Source organism: Stylophora pistillata, chromosome 3, assembly GCF_964205215.1.
Source record: "Stylophora pistillata chromosome 3, jaStyPist1.2, whole genome shotgun sequence".
Classification (NCBI taxonomy): Eukaryota; Metazoa; Cnidaria; class Anthozoa; order Scleractinia; family Pocilloporidae; genus Stylophora; species Stylophora pistillata.
The window spans coordinates 34,525,165-34,542,252 of NC_142521.1; the positions used below are offsets into that span (position 1 = coordinate 34,525,165).

Genomic DNA, 17,088 nt, shown 5'->3' on the forward strand with positions numbered 1-17,088 from the left:
TGATATGATCACACTTTCAGCCAACTAAAATTAAGCGAGCGGCACAATTCTGCAAGAGCTGTAATTTATATAAAAGGCAGCGAGGTAGACTGTATAATAAATATGTCTTATTATTTTGTTGTGTGGTATCGCTGTGTATTTTTGCGAGTTGTGTCATATTTTGACGAGCCCATAAGGCGAGTCAAAATACAAATAACGAGTAAAGATACTCAGCAATACGACACACCCAAACCGTCTATTAATTTACCTATTATCCACACACCAAATTGTTATTTAGGTGCATTATTTCAATTGTCGTCTAACTGCCTTTCTTCGCTCGATTTATCTAAGCTTGGATCAATATTCGCCAGCCATTCCGAATCTTCGTGGTCAAAAACTAACTCAAATTGTTCTCCATTTTTTTTTTGTAACTTTAATCCAGTTCGTCGCCTGCGCGATGCGAGAAAACCTGTCTAACTGGTTCTCTGGAGTACAAGCACCGCGTGAGATTAGTACTCGTCTTGGGCGTTATTTGTATTCAACGGAGTGTAGTTGGATAATAACGAATTATATTTGTCAAGTCTTGAGGCAACAAAGGCATTCACTAAAATTTTCGTAGAGTCGGTAAATATGTTTTAATGCGATGAACATTACATACATTAGAATAACAATACTTGCAAACATCAATAATATATATCATTCGATTTCAAAACTTACTCCAGTGTTCGAGATGTATTAAAGATTATCATTATGTTCCCTCCATACAATTTGTCAATGTCATACCACAGCCGCCCTAAGCTCACGTCTTGAGCAAAAGCGAGGGATTATTTCATGAACGCGTCACGCGCTGTGTGACGTGAAGTTAATTACCCGAGCAACCGTTGAGGATTTGAACGCGTTATCAGGAATAGTACGGGGAACAAAATATGGTCCATTTAAACACTAGCTATTCTCAAATATGAATATTTTACTCGTTCGATTACCCTCTACCGTAGGGCTACGATTTGCGGTCTTTTCGCCAACGAGTTGTTTCGCCAACGTCTTGTTCGCCAACGTGTTAGGTTGATTCGCCAACGTCCTATGTCGATTCGCCAACGTCCTACTGGTCAATTTGCCAACGTCAGATATCCAAGACTAGCGAAAAAAAAAAGTTGCTTATTGATGTTTAAAATGCAATCGTGATCCTTGAGTCACTGCCAGTTTCGCTTGACTGACTTCAGATAAATTTGCACGTTTTCACAGTTATTGCAACTACCGCACCAATTCATTAATGTATTACGATGTAAATTAACATTCTATATATCTTCAATTTTTCCAGCCTTATCATCGAGTAATAAATAAAATGGAACTTCAACTAAATAACAACAGCAATTTTATTACAATATAAAGTATCAAATATTTACAAGCACAAAAAACCTATGAAATACTTATCTGAAACCAATTTTTCATATTTACAGCGAAGTTTAAGTTCGCACGAGCTGGTCCGTTAGCCCGAGAACAAGTTTTGAGTAGTTGGGCGGCAGTCTTTTCGTTGTTCTCGTACTTTTTCCAGCTTGCAAATAGCTTAGCCTGGATATTCCTAGTGACACTACGTTCGATTCTTTTAAGTTTATTGCCTGATACAAGCCTGATTGTCATGGCTGTAAGTTTTGCCTCCCTATCAAGCAACTCGATTAATCAATACATCGGCAAGCCGCATTGTTCCCCCGCTCGGCGAGTGAGTGCGTTACGCCAACCTTCAAGATCATTATTTGTCCGGATCGGCTGTTTGTAGAGGCACCAGTTTCTTTGAGTAAACACCTGGTTTTCGATCCACTGTCGCTTGACGTAGTCAAAAAGACTCCTCAGCTGTTCTGTTTTGGCCTGGGGCTCGATGCAGACGAACATTGGCAGGATCTCTCCAAACGGAAGGAATGGTAGGGCCATTATCTTTCTGATATACTTGTACACCGCACCGTCACCAGAGTAAGCCGTCTGAAGGCCAAGCTCTTGTACCATAAAGTAAAAAAATATAAAAGTTATAAAAGATAATGCTTTATCAGTTGCTACGGTATCAGATGATATCAGAAAGTAACCGTCTTGTCTCTCCCTTTAAGTTCGATCACTAGTAAAGTTGATATCTCAGTTTAGTCGTTACTTGATATCTGTGCCTCTCTTCTTAAATGCAGGAAGAGAAATCTTTACGTCTTAATTCTAAAGATAATTTATTCCATAGTCTGCAAGCTCTGACTAAGAAAGACTTTAAGTTAGGATTGACCTTCTGGCAGGTTTGTATCGCCCCAGAAATTTGATAGCATTTTGACACTTAAATTTAACCTCTCGAGTTCGTTATCATCAATAAGTCTAAGAATTTTAGACTGGTCCAGTACAAAAGCTCTTTTGCAAACTTGCCTCTAACTTGTCATTTTAAGATAAAAACTATGTAACTGTTAATAGACAGTCATCCATAGATAAATCAATGTGTGAAAATTTCTTATACAACCTGTAAGTATTATTTTATCGCCAATACGCAAGTATGAACACGTAAAGATTTTAGGAATGTTCTCTGGTTGGCTTAACGAAACTCAGTGACCTATGACCGTTGAAAACTATTCAAATAATAAAATTCCTTACAGTGTACCTACCTTTGGCTAGGCCCTTTTACAGTGTACCTACCTTTCGCTAGGCCCTTTTACAGTGTACCTACCTTTGGCTAGGCCCTTTTACAATGTACCTACCTTTGGTCTTTGGCCCTTTTTAGATCCGCTACTGAGCTTTGCCAGATTCGAGTACAGGCTGCTAGGGGGACTCAACAACGGTTTAAGTAATCAAGCGATGAAGGCCTTTGCAACAACAAAACAAAACGAAAGAAGGTTGGAAACAGTTTTGTTCTCAATTCAGTTCTCAATTAGCTTAATCTGACAAGGCAAAGAGCCTCTCTATCTAAATGTTGGACGGCCTAAGAGTTGTCATACAAAAGAAGTCACTAAAAATTTGCAGTGTCATTAACAACGTGATATCCCATGACTATTTGAGTTTGTATAGTTTGAACCCTGACCAATAAACCTGAAAACAAAAACTAAAATGATTGCTTGGACAGAAATAATAAAGCGAAAAATATCATGATGAGGAATCTAGTTCTGAAAAATGTTTAGTTCAGAAGAATACATATCAAGACGCAGAATGACGGAATATCCTAATACAAATGTCTCAAAAATGGAATTGCAGTAAAATGTGTAGGATGCAGCGGTGCTCTGTTTTGCAAACGAAACAAATATTCTAGAACACTACCTTATAGCGTCATCATACAACCTCTAGTTCTTTCCAATGCTACAAATGCGCTATACCAGTAGCCACGTGCAGTCTTTGACCATCCAAGTTTTAGATCTTTTGCTTTTCCCTCAACCCTACTCCTCAAAAACTGAGCTAAACGATCTAGTAAACCAGCCTAGAAAACAACTCCGATACAAAGCAATAACCGTGAAAGCGAGGTTAGCGCAAAACCTGTTCAGATTTCAAGTTAAGGACATAATAATAATAAATGTTACGGAGGCAAATCCTGGGAGCTTCAGCTACTTAAGGTAATATTCAATTTTCGCGTAAAATAATGACATTCTAAGAGCTCTTGACAGTGTGATTATGATGTACAGATTCGGCTTCGTTAGCCAAATAAAGGGATGGTTTTATTGTTGAATACGAGTTTGACTTAAGTTTTTAATTATTTATTACTTTAAAGAGTATTCCCAAACATTGTGTAGTTGCATTAGCGAACTCAAAAAAAGTTACAATGGCTACTCTTGAGGAGAAGCCATTCTCTTGGAATAAAAAATGAACTGCTTCGCTGTTTTATTTGACATATTATAAACCCTAGTCTGAGCTCACTCATCTTTTGTACAAAGTTTCAAGGAATGTTTTAAGCATGGCAATTTGAAATAAACATGTCTACACCTGGCTGATAAATACTGGATCAATTCCAAAAAAATTCCGATGTAATATTAAAATAAAAAGTTGTAAAATACTAATAAAAAAAATAAAAAAAAGTCGTCATCAAAGTGCCAACATGTTTTACTCCCTTGTTGAAACCGGCTTTAAATCCTTATCGATAAATTCAACATATCAAAAAGTGGTCCGTGAGCCCAATATACTTACAATATACTAATACATCACCCCACCAACATAGCATCAGCACCGTCAAATCACCTGCAAGTTTCTGCAAATTTAATCAACGCCACTTCCTCGCTAGTTTCAATAACAAAAGCAGTTCATTGTTTTGGGAAAAAATTAAAAAAGCACTGTGTGTTTAGTTGAAAACATTTTTGGGCTTCTTGTTTTCCAAAAATTCGTGCCTATTCCTTTGAATATGTTTAATTTTGTCTATTATAAGATGATATGATAGCATTTAATAGAGACTTTCACCTTAAACTCCATCTGAAAACCTTAGGATAAACATGTTTTTCAAACTGGGAGAGTAACATAAGATAAGATAAAATTTAATTAACTAGATAAATAATTAAGGATGAGAAGAAAACTCTCGAAAACTGTACATTATTCAATAAAGCATTCCCTATCATCACAATATAGGGAGTGACTCTAATAGCGCTAACCAGCTCAGATTTCCTTAAAAATATTAAATGAAAATAAAAACAAGCACACCGAAACAGTAACCGACATACTTTTAGAAGATTTGGGTTGTTTCTCTATTTTCTGTCTATCTGTTTATCTTCTGTCTATTTTCTGAAGTCTTAGTCACCTTAATTTTGGAATGGTTAAACTACCAACTTGTTTTTCTTAGAATTAAACTTTTTAAACTCTTCGTTGCTTCAATAGCAATCCATAGCCACTGTCCCGCTGCTACCTTAAACTGACTCTACTTATCTGGACGGCAATTCTGTTCGACAAGAATATTCGATTTGACAGAAAACGTGTTGCTATTTCGATTTTTGCTAACATGTTAATTTTAAATAATGTGTTCATGTTGTCCTTCAGCAGCATTGTTGAAATATATACACATAAATCGAATGGAGCCTTACACTGCTGTAAAAAGTGAAATGTTTCATAAAATCCGAGCTTTCGCCGATCAACGGCATCATCAGGGATAAGAAAATATTCCGGGAGTGTTAATTCTCTTTTACTCCCTTTGTTTAGACGTTCCATCATTAGAGCCTTTATTATGTTCCATTCACAGTTTATTTCTACAGCTTTCACACATAGTCACGTCTTTCACACACTTCATCACACACTCTTTTTACACACACACACATATATATATATATATAAATATTACGAGAGGAAAAAAGGACGTAACTACATTTCCCGACAAGCCTGTTTCGTGAATCGCTTCACTCTTAAACCCCTGAAGAGTGAAGCGATTCACGAAACAGGCTTGTCGGGAAATGTAGTTACGTCCTTTTTTCCTCTCGTAATATTTATTCTGCTCTGCTTCAACGTATTGAGCACTGTTCCACGCGAAAATCGACTCACAGACTTCCTATATATATATATATATATATATATATATATATATATATAAATCGAATGGAGCCTTACACTGCTGTAAAAAGTGAAATGTTTCATAAAATCCGAGCTTTCGCCGATCAACGGCATCATCAGGGATAAGAAAATATTCCGGGAGTGTTAATTCTCATAATATTTATATTCCTCTCATAATATTTATATATATATAACTGCAGACAGTACTGTTTCGGCCTTCTGGGCCTCATCAGTGCAGTGCTAATGCTAGGATGGAGGAGAACCAATATGGTCACCCCAAACGATCCAACCTTTGTGGTATCGTCTAAGTCATGCCAGAGTGCTCAAACTAGAGTACACTAGCGAGCATGCGCTATATATATAGCGCTCCCAGAATAATTTCTTATCCCTGATGATGCCGTCGTTTGGCGAAAGCTCGGATTTACGAAAAATTTTACTTTTTAGAGGAGTATAAGGCTTCATTCGATTAATTTGTATTTATTTTAAATACCAATTGGTAAATCTATTTTTTCGGTTTGTTATTTTTTTTAAATAGGAATTTCATCAAATACTCATATATATCTTTCGTGTTTAATTTTTCTTTTGTTTCTTCTTGGTTTTAGATTTCATGTTTACTGGCTAGGGTTGAAAACACAAATTCAGAGAGTTGTGACATTGTTAATTTTTAATCACATCCTCTGTAAGACAGACGTCGGGCGCTCCACTGTTTAGATGTAGACGTTCTTTGCTTTGTTGGATTTAGTTTATCAAGACGTTAAGAGCAAAATCGTTAATTTCAAGTTGAGCGATATCGCGTGGTTAATAAAATTGTTAATTTTTAATGACATCTTTTGTATGACTTATGTTGGGCCGACCACCCCCTGTCTTATTGGATCTAGTTTATTGAGATTCCAATAACAATATCTTTAGTTTTAGCTTCTCTTTCGAAGCAGTAACTTCCATATTTTTTATCTTGTTATTTAGGACCTCTTTAGCTGGATTACACAAAACGTTGTTTAGTCCTATTCGTCGTCTGTACTCGAATTTCGCAAGCTCCTGTGAAGGATCTGAAAGGTGCCTCACATACGGTAGGTACACTCTGAGGATCTATATTATTCTGAGAAGTTTCCAACGGTCATGGTGCGCTGAGTTTGGCTGCACCAGCCAGGGAGTATTCCTTAAAATCTTCATTGTATTGTTACCCGCGTTTTGGCAATAAAATGATAAATCCCAATCTAAGCCTTTAGCATTGAGTTTATTTCAATCAAATATTTGTGAGTTCTTTATTTCATTAAAAAACCATGCTGCTGTGTTATTCTGTCCTGTTCATCGTCATATGGCATGTGCAGCTAGGCCAAGCCAGTGAGCAGTGCCGTCGCTCCACATATTCAGAGTATGGTCATGTGATTTGAATGATGCAAACAAACATACTCACCCAAGGGATTTTGGTCCGAAGGAAGGATCAGTTTATATGAACAAGGTATGTCCTTGACGAATTCTATAAAAAGAAAAGAAAAGAAAAGTGTGATTTCTCGCTGTAGTTCAGCCTTTTGTCCAAACTTTGGAGAAACATTCACTGTCGTTTAGGCCTCGTTGCTTCGTGATGACGACCAACTAGTACATATATACTCTCCCAAATAGCCGACAATATGGTAATTTATTTATAAGAAGCATCTGTGTTATCGACCAACCGTGGTGTTCGGATGGTTGCAAGTTAAAATACGGCGTGGCCCATAGAGTTTCTAAATTTGTAATAGTGAAATAAAGTAAACAGAAAAGGGCATGCATAAAAAAATGAAAAATGAGTAGCTCAAGCATTCTGGCCAATAACTATCTATAACATATGATCTACAGGTTGATGAATTCAAATCTTGCTCGGAAATTCTCAATAAGTGGCCTGATGCGGAAAGCGGCTACTACTCGATAGATATTCGGAATAGAAAGGAAGACGTCTACTGTGATATGAAAAATTATGGTAGGTAGAAAAGGATAAAATCGAAAGCAATAAATCAATTTCAAAAAGAATAAGAAAGATGGTGAATTTTTGAGCTCGGTAAAGAAATAGAGAAAGATCTTGTTCGTTTTTTCATGAGCGTGAGGCAAAGGAATGGGTATATGCTATTTTGCTGCTTTTTTCTCATTGGCAGTGTTGTTTTAGTTTTAATAAAGTGTAACGCAGTGAGGTTGAACCATCACTTTCATTACGAACGGCTAGCCTCGGTTCTTTTTCAATCTCCCGTATCCGATATTTAAGTTTTAGTTGTTTCGCATATGTATATGTATTTCAATTGATCTTTTTTGTCTTCTCTTAGTACAAGAAATATTTTCAGCGAGGCTACCTTCAAAATTCTTAAGCTTAAAGTAGTGAAAAATCTTGTTAATTTTCTTGGAGAATTTATCACCGAGGATGCGTCCTATCTGTATACTTGCTATAGTTTTCTTAGCTGAGGTTTATACTTATCGAACAAAGATAACGAAAAGGTTAATTTGAAGACATCAATTACATTATAAAGGACATTTGGCTACACGAGCAACAACATACTTCATTTTGTTATTCGCCAGGCGGTGGATGGACCTTAGTTGTGGGTATCAGCTCAAAGAACAACGATCACCTTCAAAGCGTACGCAATAACTGCATCAACGACTCGCTGTGTGTTTCCTTTACTGACCAGGATCAGGGTAGAAAACTGAGCGACAGTGACATACATGAGTTAGCTAGGACAGAAGGTAAATTCGAGAAAAATGCATTACAATAATAAAAATGATAGTAATATTAATAGGTAGAAAATATATTCTTTTTTGCATTTCAGTCAAATGTACATGTAATTTTATGTCTTACTAGGAACCTTTAGGGTCGATGTGCTGAAAAGTGATGGCACCCTCTCGCATACAGTATTTTATCAGGTAAATGTCTAATACCTAAGCATTTACTTGTTTATTTAACCATCTATTCTTATTTTATTCACTTTTCATTTACCAATCTATCGAATGATAGAATGATCAGTTTTTTTTATCAATCCTCTGGCTATGCGCATCACAAAAATCTATTTCATTGTAATGCAAACACGTCATAAGGGCGTGATTATAGCTTCATAGAATGTTGGCTTGACTTCGCGAGCGAAGATTAAAAAGGTTGTCCACGTTGATATCGGCTGCAGGTACGTTGGTGGCTGACCATACCGATGCGGGAAAGGCAGATCCACGGACATTATCTGCAAAGAAAGGTTGTGTCAGGAGTGAAGGTGGAGGCGGCGCGGGCTTTCCTCCTCTGACGCTTGTTTTTAAGTACCTCACGTCTATCCTTCTCAAATTGAGCAGTGGCTTGGTTGATTGTGTGGCACCAGGTACCACGGTCTGTAGCCTGGTCAGACCACTCTTTGTGATCGATGTTGCAGGTGCTGAGTGACTTCTTTAGGCTGTCCTTGAAGCTCTTCTTTGGAGCCTCTCTCTCACGATGTCCGGTTGAGAGTTCACCGTACATGACAATCTTAGGTAGGCGGTGGTCTTCCATTCGAGAAACATGACCAGCCCATCGGAGCTGGTGCTTCAGGATCATAGCTTCAATACTGGGAATCTCGGCTCCAGGACTTCGACATTGGTGTTGAAGTCACACCAGTGGATATTGAGGATGGTGCGCGGGCAACACTGATGGAGGCACTGAGGAGGCGAATGTGGCTGCGGTAGGTTACCCATGTCTCAGAGCCGTAGAGAAGGGTGGTGAGAACGACAGCCCTGTAGACGCGGATCTTTTTTTTGGTTTTCAGGCCCTTGTTGTTCTAGACTCGTTTGTATAGTCTGCCGAAAGAACTATTTGCCTTTGCCAGTCTGTTGTCCCCAGTCTGTTGTCCATTTCCTTGCCCATCTTAGCGTCGGATGAGATGGTGCAACCCAATTAGGTAAACTGCTGGATTGATTTCAGTTCTGTGTCACCTATGCTGATGCGGGGAAGGCGGTATTCTACCTGAGGGGCAGGCTGGTGAAGGACCTCTGTCTTTTTTAGGCTGACCTCAAGGCCAAACAGCTGCGGGCCATCTGCAAAGCATGATGTAATGCGCTGAAGAGGTCGCTCAGTGTAAGCAACAAGGGCAGCGTCGTCCGCTAAGATAAGATCTTGTCTCAGCCTCTCCTGGGTCTTTTTCTGAGCACGGAGTCGCCGTAGATTGAAGAGACTACTATCCAGACGGTACCTGATGTACACCCCTTCGTCAACATCCAAGTCCACAGTAATTAATAAAGGCTGATAGTTTCTAAAGAAACTGTTTGGGGCTGCGTCGGTGGGGATAACGAAACAATTTGAATATATCAACAAAGCTGCTACGATTATAAAAGCTGACGTTTCGAGCGTTAGCCCTTCGTCTGAGCGAATAGAGGAATTGTGGGTTTTGTGAGAGAGTGTTATTTAAACAACCCACCCAGACCAACTTCAATGGCTTTGTAGTGCTGCCGTATGTACAGGGTGTTTCCGTGAAAATAAGTCGCATATCGAAACAACAAAAGGTCAAAGTAGCCTACAAACCACAACAAACAATCAACAGCCTTTTTCCACGCCCCAAGGAGCTAGACGAACCTGATTGCCAGAAGTCAGGCATGGTGTACAAAATCAATTGCACACAGTGTATTTTTAAGTACTATGGCCAAACAGAAAGATCATTAAAGACCAGAAATGCGGAGCACAAAAAGGCAGTTGCAGGTTTCGACCTAAACTCCAAACTCGCAAGCCATGTCCACCTTTCCGACCATAACATGGATTTCACAAACGTCAGGGTCGTTAGTTTCGAAACTAAATACCACGAGAGACTTTTCCTTGAAGCCTAGCACTCTACTTATGATCCGAATGCGGGAAACGATAACATCGTACTTCCAGAAGCCTATCAAGACCTCGCGCGAGCATCAAATACATAGTTACGCGCGCAAGCTTCGCGTCACGTTTTTAACTTTAAATAGCGTATGATGACGATCTTGGTTTTTTTTATATCACTGATACAGGCTTAAGCATAAGCCGAAACGTCTGTTTCAAAAATAACAACAGTCAGAGGCAACCAATTTCTATAAAACTCATGGCATCTCCTGGCTACACTTTTTCCATTTTTAAACCTTTTCTATCACCCCTCTCCATGTGGAGCAAGTAGTGCTCTCCCAAAATAGGGCTGCCTGGTCGCTCAGGATGCTGGTCGACAACCAGTCGACCATCTGTCCTAAGCCGATTGCATGCAGGATCGGGACTATGGCTTCCAGAGACGTCTTCCACCTGCCACTTTCGCCCCTTTCCCATCGCTACAAGGCTTGGAATGGTTGGACGCAGAACGTGGACGTGTCCTTTGGCCTGCGCTAAGGATTTTTTGGTGAGGTACAGTGTGCGCAGACTGGCCCCACCCTTTAAGCACGAGGTTCATCTGCCATGACCTAACAAGCTGGGAAGATGACAGCGAGGTCCTCGGACCGTAGGTTTTACTCCTGAGATTCCGTCTCCTAGGTGGGTTGCCGACCAAGGCTATTGAGCCCCACCTGCCCGTGGGTTTATTATCGGAGTTCCCATCTCCTTGATGAGCAACCTTCCATGGCTGACGAGCCCCACCTGCCCGGAGCAGGCATGGTTATACTGCGCCAGGCACCCGCAGTCGTCCTCTCCTTTTAGTTGGAAATCCAGGGGGCACCACGAGGAGGTTGGAGTAGGACTCGAGGTCTGCGCCACTCAGAGGATGTTTTAAGCCCAGCCATGGTGCTCACCCATAACCGGCATCCAGTGACTATGTGGACCTCCATTTGCCTCCCAAATGGAGCTTCATATAATACTTTACGTTTAAACATAACGGTAACAGCTAAAGGATAATACAGGATAATGGCTAAAGGATAATGGGTGCGCGTAGGAATGGAATTTCTCTTTGAGTGTTGAACTTGATAGCTTGTGACAGAGCGTAACGAACGAATGAGATAGCAAGTAAAAACTGTAGACATATCGTACCTACAAGCATCCATGTATTACATTGTGCAATGAGGTTCAAGATAAAAAAAATGTTTTGAATCGTTGCGAAATCAAACTACGGGCTTGGCTTTCAACTCACAACATTTTCAGTCATCGACTTTCTCCGTACTGTCGGAAGAAATCAGCCCAGGCACACGTCCAAATCGGGCGGTTGCAAATCTTCCAGTTGTCGTTTTCGTTCTTAGCCGCGAGAAATGCCATTGCCAAAGCCAAGTAACTTTTTGTTTTTTTTGCTTATTTTTTTTGCTTTTTTTGTATTTTTCCGCATTTAGAAAATCCTGAACGTAATTGTAAGTGAGTGATACGAACTTGTCAGTGTTGTTAGCAGCCAAAATCGGAAAAAAATTTGGAAAACAACATTAGCTTAAACATGCTAAAGCCATTCAGCAACTTGACAGATTGGCGCGAAGGCAAATGACGTGTAATTAGCTGATTGGCCATATCAAACTCAGTCAAAAATCATTTTAATTTTACAATTGCGCTCCTACGGCTTTTCTCCTTTGGCTTTTCTCGGCTTTTCTCTTTTTCCCCTTTTCTTTTCTTTTCTTGAAGTTCTTGTAAAACTCCACTGTTTAATAAATAATTAATAAAATCGTCATGCATGTACCATAACACAGTCTTCCTTTCTTTTTCTTTTTAAGATACCCAGTGGACCAAACAAATTCAACTCAGCATGCCGCCGGGGAAAGTAAGTTACTTAGTTATTTTGTGCTCGTTTAACTTGGCTGCCGTATTTCAAGCAGCAACCCTAATGGACAATCCTAGAGTACAGAGGAAGCCACTTTAACGAAGCTTTTAGTTGTTTACTAAAATAAGAGAACGTGATGACTTCAACAGAATGAGTTTGGCGCCCGCAGCACACAGAGTTGGTCAGCCGATATGGCCAAATCTTGATTCATTAGGTCCATTGATAAGAGATCTTGACACCAAGTGCATGTTGCCCATCTTAACTTGCGATAAAGTGATCATGATGTTATCAATGTCAGCGTTCAGTCATGTAGCAAGTAAATCTGAAACCACAATCTGTGTTGGATTCTGACGACTTTCTCAGGATAACATGGCTCAATAGTCTGAATTTGTTTCTCAGCTTAGGACCCAGAAGGATTAGGTGAATCTGAAAAACATTTTCTTCTTGGATTTCAGTTGTCCACGAATTATCATATCACATTCCCATCCCTATCATTGGGAGACTAACAACTGCACAAGCACTGCCGCGGGATATCGCATTTCTCTCGGATGTAACAGTGGTGAGTGAACATTCATTAAAAACATTTAAAAAGGGAAAAACCGGTTAGACTTGTAGAGGTTTGCCGATCTTGTATTTACATAATAATTTCCGAATAAAACCGCATCTTTCATCCCGGTGGAACAGACGATAGCCCAGAGCGGAGAATCCTTTTGGGGTATCCTATTATTCAGTCTTGCAGGTATTCGCAGGGACGAAGGGCGTCTTGTAGGGCTTTAAGAACAGCCAAACTAAAAGCCAAAAAAGCGTGACAAGCGCGAGAGGAAGTAGCAACTGCTTTTAAGTTTGATTCTGAATTGCTGGAAGGATGTGCAAGTTTCTTTTGCGCCAATTTACACTTATCCTGCTATTTTATCTTTTTTTTCCCTTTTAGTTTTTGATGGACACGATAACCTTGAGTGCAATAATAGCGAATGGTTCTCGTCCAAGTACGGTGAGTACTAATCTCCAAAACTAATTGAAAGCAAGTGATGATGTATATTCTTTTAAGGGTGCTTTTTTGGCTCCTTCGACTTCTTTTCTAAAAAAAGAAAACAAAACAAAAACAAAAACTAAACAAGACATTAAATTGAGTAAGAAGAAACCAGTCCGGGTTTTTCAGTACTGACTGAGTTGGCTTTGGTCTCTTTGATGAGTTTTTTCATTTCTCAATTTGCTTAATTTTTTAAATTTTTTTGTTTTTGTTTTTGTTTTTATTTTGTTTTAATTTAGCGTTAAAACGATCGACATAGCACAGGGCTAGGATGGGAAGGAAAGGAAGCTAAGAGATTTTATGAAATACAATGGGATTCTTACCCACCCAAAGCGAATCGCAGGGCACTTAATTAAAAACTTAAATTATGGGAAAAAGCCTATGTACATTGCTAATAACTCTTCTCCACCATTTCCATTGTTTTGTATGATATGATGACCGTAAATTTTTCGCGGCACCCCTGTAAAATAAAGCAATGCCATTGCCTTCCTTTGGAAGATGTTAATGTATCGCTCATTCTGATTGTGTAGGGAGAGCTCCATTCAGTTATTGTTTTTAAGTATTCAATGGTTAACTGATATCATTTGAAGACGTAAGGAATCAAAGGTCAGACTTGAGACAGCTGTGTTGCTTAGCAAAGGTCTTACTTGATCGTTATTCATTTCATCCCTAACAGCTGACGAACGGGCACTATATGGCTACCCATGCCATGAGATACCAGACCATGACAGTCGTGGGATATATATAAACCGTAGAGGAAGGCTGTACGTCAAGTAAACAGTTCACAGAACAAAGAATCTTTAATGTAACATTTAAATTCATTGTAATTAACACGACCATACTAGAAATAAATTATTCCTCACTCAGAGCTCAGAAAGACTAAACCCCTTTTCTCAAATCATTACTTTAAAAACTCAATCCCGATTCTAGTAAACAACTTTTGCGGGACCGTCGATTGAAGTTAAAATTGGCAGAGTAATGGTTTATGTCCAGAAAAGATGTGGTCCAACGAAGCCTTAAGCTTGTAAGAAGTAAAGTAAATAAATAACTAAACAGTTACCTCTTCTTATTGTTTTTTCCTCAAGATGCACTTCATACGCATGAACTTAAAAGGGTCTATGGATCAACCAAAAAGATTTATTTATAATAATCAACACTTTTTATAATTACTTTCGGATTTAAATGTTGACTCCTTAATCTATTGGTGATTTTAATCAGTACACTATCTGTTAAAAAAATTACCCAAAAAATATCGGTCAAAATGATTTTAACTTCTAATGATTGATGTCTTACTGATCTCTTGAAGGAACAAAACGTTTAGCCTTGAACTTATGATTCCAACAGACAAAAAAGATATAATAAAGGAAAATGAATCAATGTATCTACTATATGTAGCTAATTATAGGGGTGAATAGATGCATCATTCAATAAATAAGTGAATCAGTTGAGGAATGTAAAGTTCTAAAAGATAAATGACGAAATGATACGATTGATAGTTTGTTTACTTATCCCAGGAGTGATCAATACTCAATACCTGAGACATACCAAGGGAAATATGACGAATACAAATAATTTGAGGGAAAATTCATGTAGATTTTTGCTTTCATCAAAACAGCAGTAAATTATAGACTGACGCTAGAATGAAACCACCTTTACGTATGATGGACGATCCTCGCAGTAGATAGCGCTATTTGAGCAATAGCGAAATTCAGACCTGAAAAAAATCAGGCCTGTACGGGACTCGAACCACTGACCTCTGCGATACTAGTGCAGCGCTCTAACCAATTGAGCTAACAAGCCAACTGAGAGCAGGCCGTTAAGTTGATTCGTAATGAACCCGTGAAAGTGATAAATGAGATAGAATAAATATATGAAAATCATATATATTTTTTTTTTTTTTTTTTAGATTTTTTTCTGGGCCTTAGCGTGGGAGCAAATTAACTAAAAGTAACACAGCTTAACTCCTCTCCTTTCTCGACTAATTTGTAATTTACTTTCTTTTTTTTTTCTTTTTTTTTTTGTTGTTGATTTCTTTTCAGTCTATTTTCTGGAGGTTTTTGTCTTTCTTTCTCATTTTGCTCGTCGCTAGCTATTCGCATTTTTATATTAGTCTTTTCATATTACTTTTATCAATAGTATTCTCTATTTCACACAGATTCAACCCTTTCACCGAAATTTTGAATTATTAAAAAAAAATTCATTTGACGTAGCTCTCGCTCTGACTATTATTGCTGTGCAAGTTAATTAGAAGATGCAAAATACTTAGAATCGATACGTTTCAAATTAGATTCTAGATTTCTGTCTATCTGTCTATTTTCTGTCTATTTCTTGTTGTTTTCCGTTGAAGATAATGGATCATTTATCAATCAGTCACCTGAAATGGGAATGCATATGGTTAAATTACCAACTTGTTTTTCTTAGAACTAAACTTTTAAAACTCTTCGTTGCTTCAATAGCCAGCCATAGCCACTGTCACGCTGCGACCTTAAACTCACTCTACTTGTCTGAAAGGAAAATCTCCTTGAAAAGAATATTCGATTTGACCGAGAACGTGTTGCTATTTTGGTCTTTGTTAAAGTGCAGATGAGTCGAGCCTGGGAACGAGTAATAGAGCAGTCACGTCATCGGTTGTGTTGGTGATGTTGTTCCCTGTGATCAAGCCGTTGTTTTGAGTTATTCTACTTGTCGTTTACGAGCTAAATATGTCGGAAACCGATCACAGCGATCAAGGGTTCTCTTGTACATCATCTGAGGATGATGTAGAATCATTCTCAAGTTCTGAAGAAGTCAGCACAGGCATCATGGGCGAGATAGTTGCTTACCAAGACGAACTTTGGCGAACTCCAATGAGAGTGACAGCAACGGACAAGAAGAGGAATGACGAGGATGAAGATGGCTTATCTTCTGCCACTTTATCGCGAAGATTTGAGAAAACGGAACCCGCCAGTACGTGATAAGTGTGTCTTACCTTGTTCTAATGCACCCTGTTTGTATACGCTAAAGCTAAAACGAAACATGATGGTGAATTTACAACCAACCTTAGGGATGCTCTTGCATCCGGCCTTTCAATAGCACTCGGAAAATTAGCTTTTATCTTTTTTCTACTTGAGAACGAGATAAGCTCACCATGGTTTTAATTTTCATCAGGTGTTCCTTTACCCAGTGCAGTGATGCTATGCTGGTATCAGCTCGCGAGTTTAGGTGCTGCATGGAGGCGGACTGTGCACGTGGAAAACTTACATTTGATGGAAGTATTGAACGGATATCGTGCATCTCGTGTCTGAATTCAAGAGGCAGAAGTTTAAGCGTTACAAGTCGCTCTGTGTAAGAAATATCTGATGATGGATAGTCAAGTATGAATTTTGTTGCTCGTCGTTGAACATTCTCTATCAGGTTTATGTAATTAGCCATGTATGGTGACCAAACGTTACTTACGTATTCTAAATGGGGTCTAATCAATGAACAATACAGCAGCTTTCTTGTCTCAGTATCATAGATATCTCTACAAACACGCTTTACAAGTCCTAGCAGTTTGTTGGCCTTTGTGCAAACTAGTTCAATGTGCGTTTTCCATGACAAATCCGTACGAACAGTTACACCTAAGTCTTTTGTTTGACTTGCGGGTTCAAGAGCATTACCAGCTAGGTAGTATGTGTGTTCAGTAGGGTTGCGTTTCTTTGACATTTGAAGAACTTTGCATTTAGAGGTACTAAATTCTATTTCAAAGTCAATGCTCCAATTATGTATACCATCCATATCGGCTTCCAAATTGAGATGTGATAAGGAACTGTCGATACATTGATAGAGTATAGAGTCGTCAGCGAAAAGTGCAATTGTCGAGTCATTCTCTACATAGTTAGGCATATCGTTAGCATAGACAAGGAAAAGCAGGAGTCCCAGAATAGATCCTTGCGGAACGCCAGATGTTACAGGTAGCCAAGATGAAAATGAGCCGTTAAT

The 17,088-nt window shown here is 38.8% G+C and overlaps 1 protein-coding gene and 1 pseudogene across 1 annotated transcript; one reads left to right on the top strand and one right to left on the bottom strand.

The window, feature by feature from the left end:
* Window positions 1–1,334: 1,334 nt before the first annotated feature.
* On the bottom strand, window positions 1,335–2,687 carry LOC111346924 (uncharacterized; annotated as a pseudogene).
* A 3,620-nt stretch (window positions 2,688–6,307) lies between these two features.
* On the top strand, window positions 6,308–15,337 carry LOC111343320 (uncharacterized). The gene is made up of 9 exons (XM_088752033.1): window positions 6,308–6,515; window positions 6,777–6,907; window positions 7,282–7,402; window positions 7,990–8,154; window positions 8,270–8,331; window positions 12,052–12,098; window positions 12,554–12,657; window positions 13,030–13,089; window positions 13,805–15,337. Exons 2-9 carry the CDS (start codon window positions 6,899–6,901, stop codon window positions 13,903–13,905), a joined length of 669 nt encoding a protein of 222 aa, XP_088608159.1. The 5' UTR covers window positions 6,308–6,515; window positions 6,777–6,898; the 3' UTR covers window positions 13,906–15,337.
* Window positions 15,338–17,088: the final 1,751 nt, after the last annotated feature.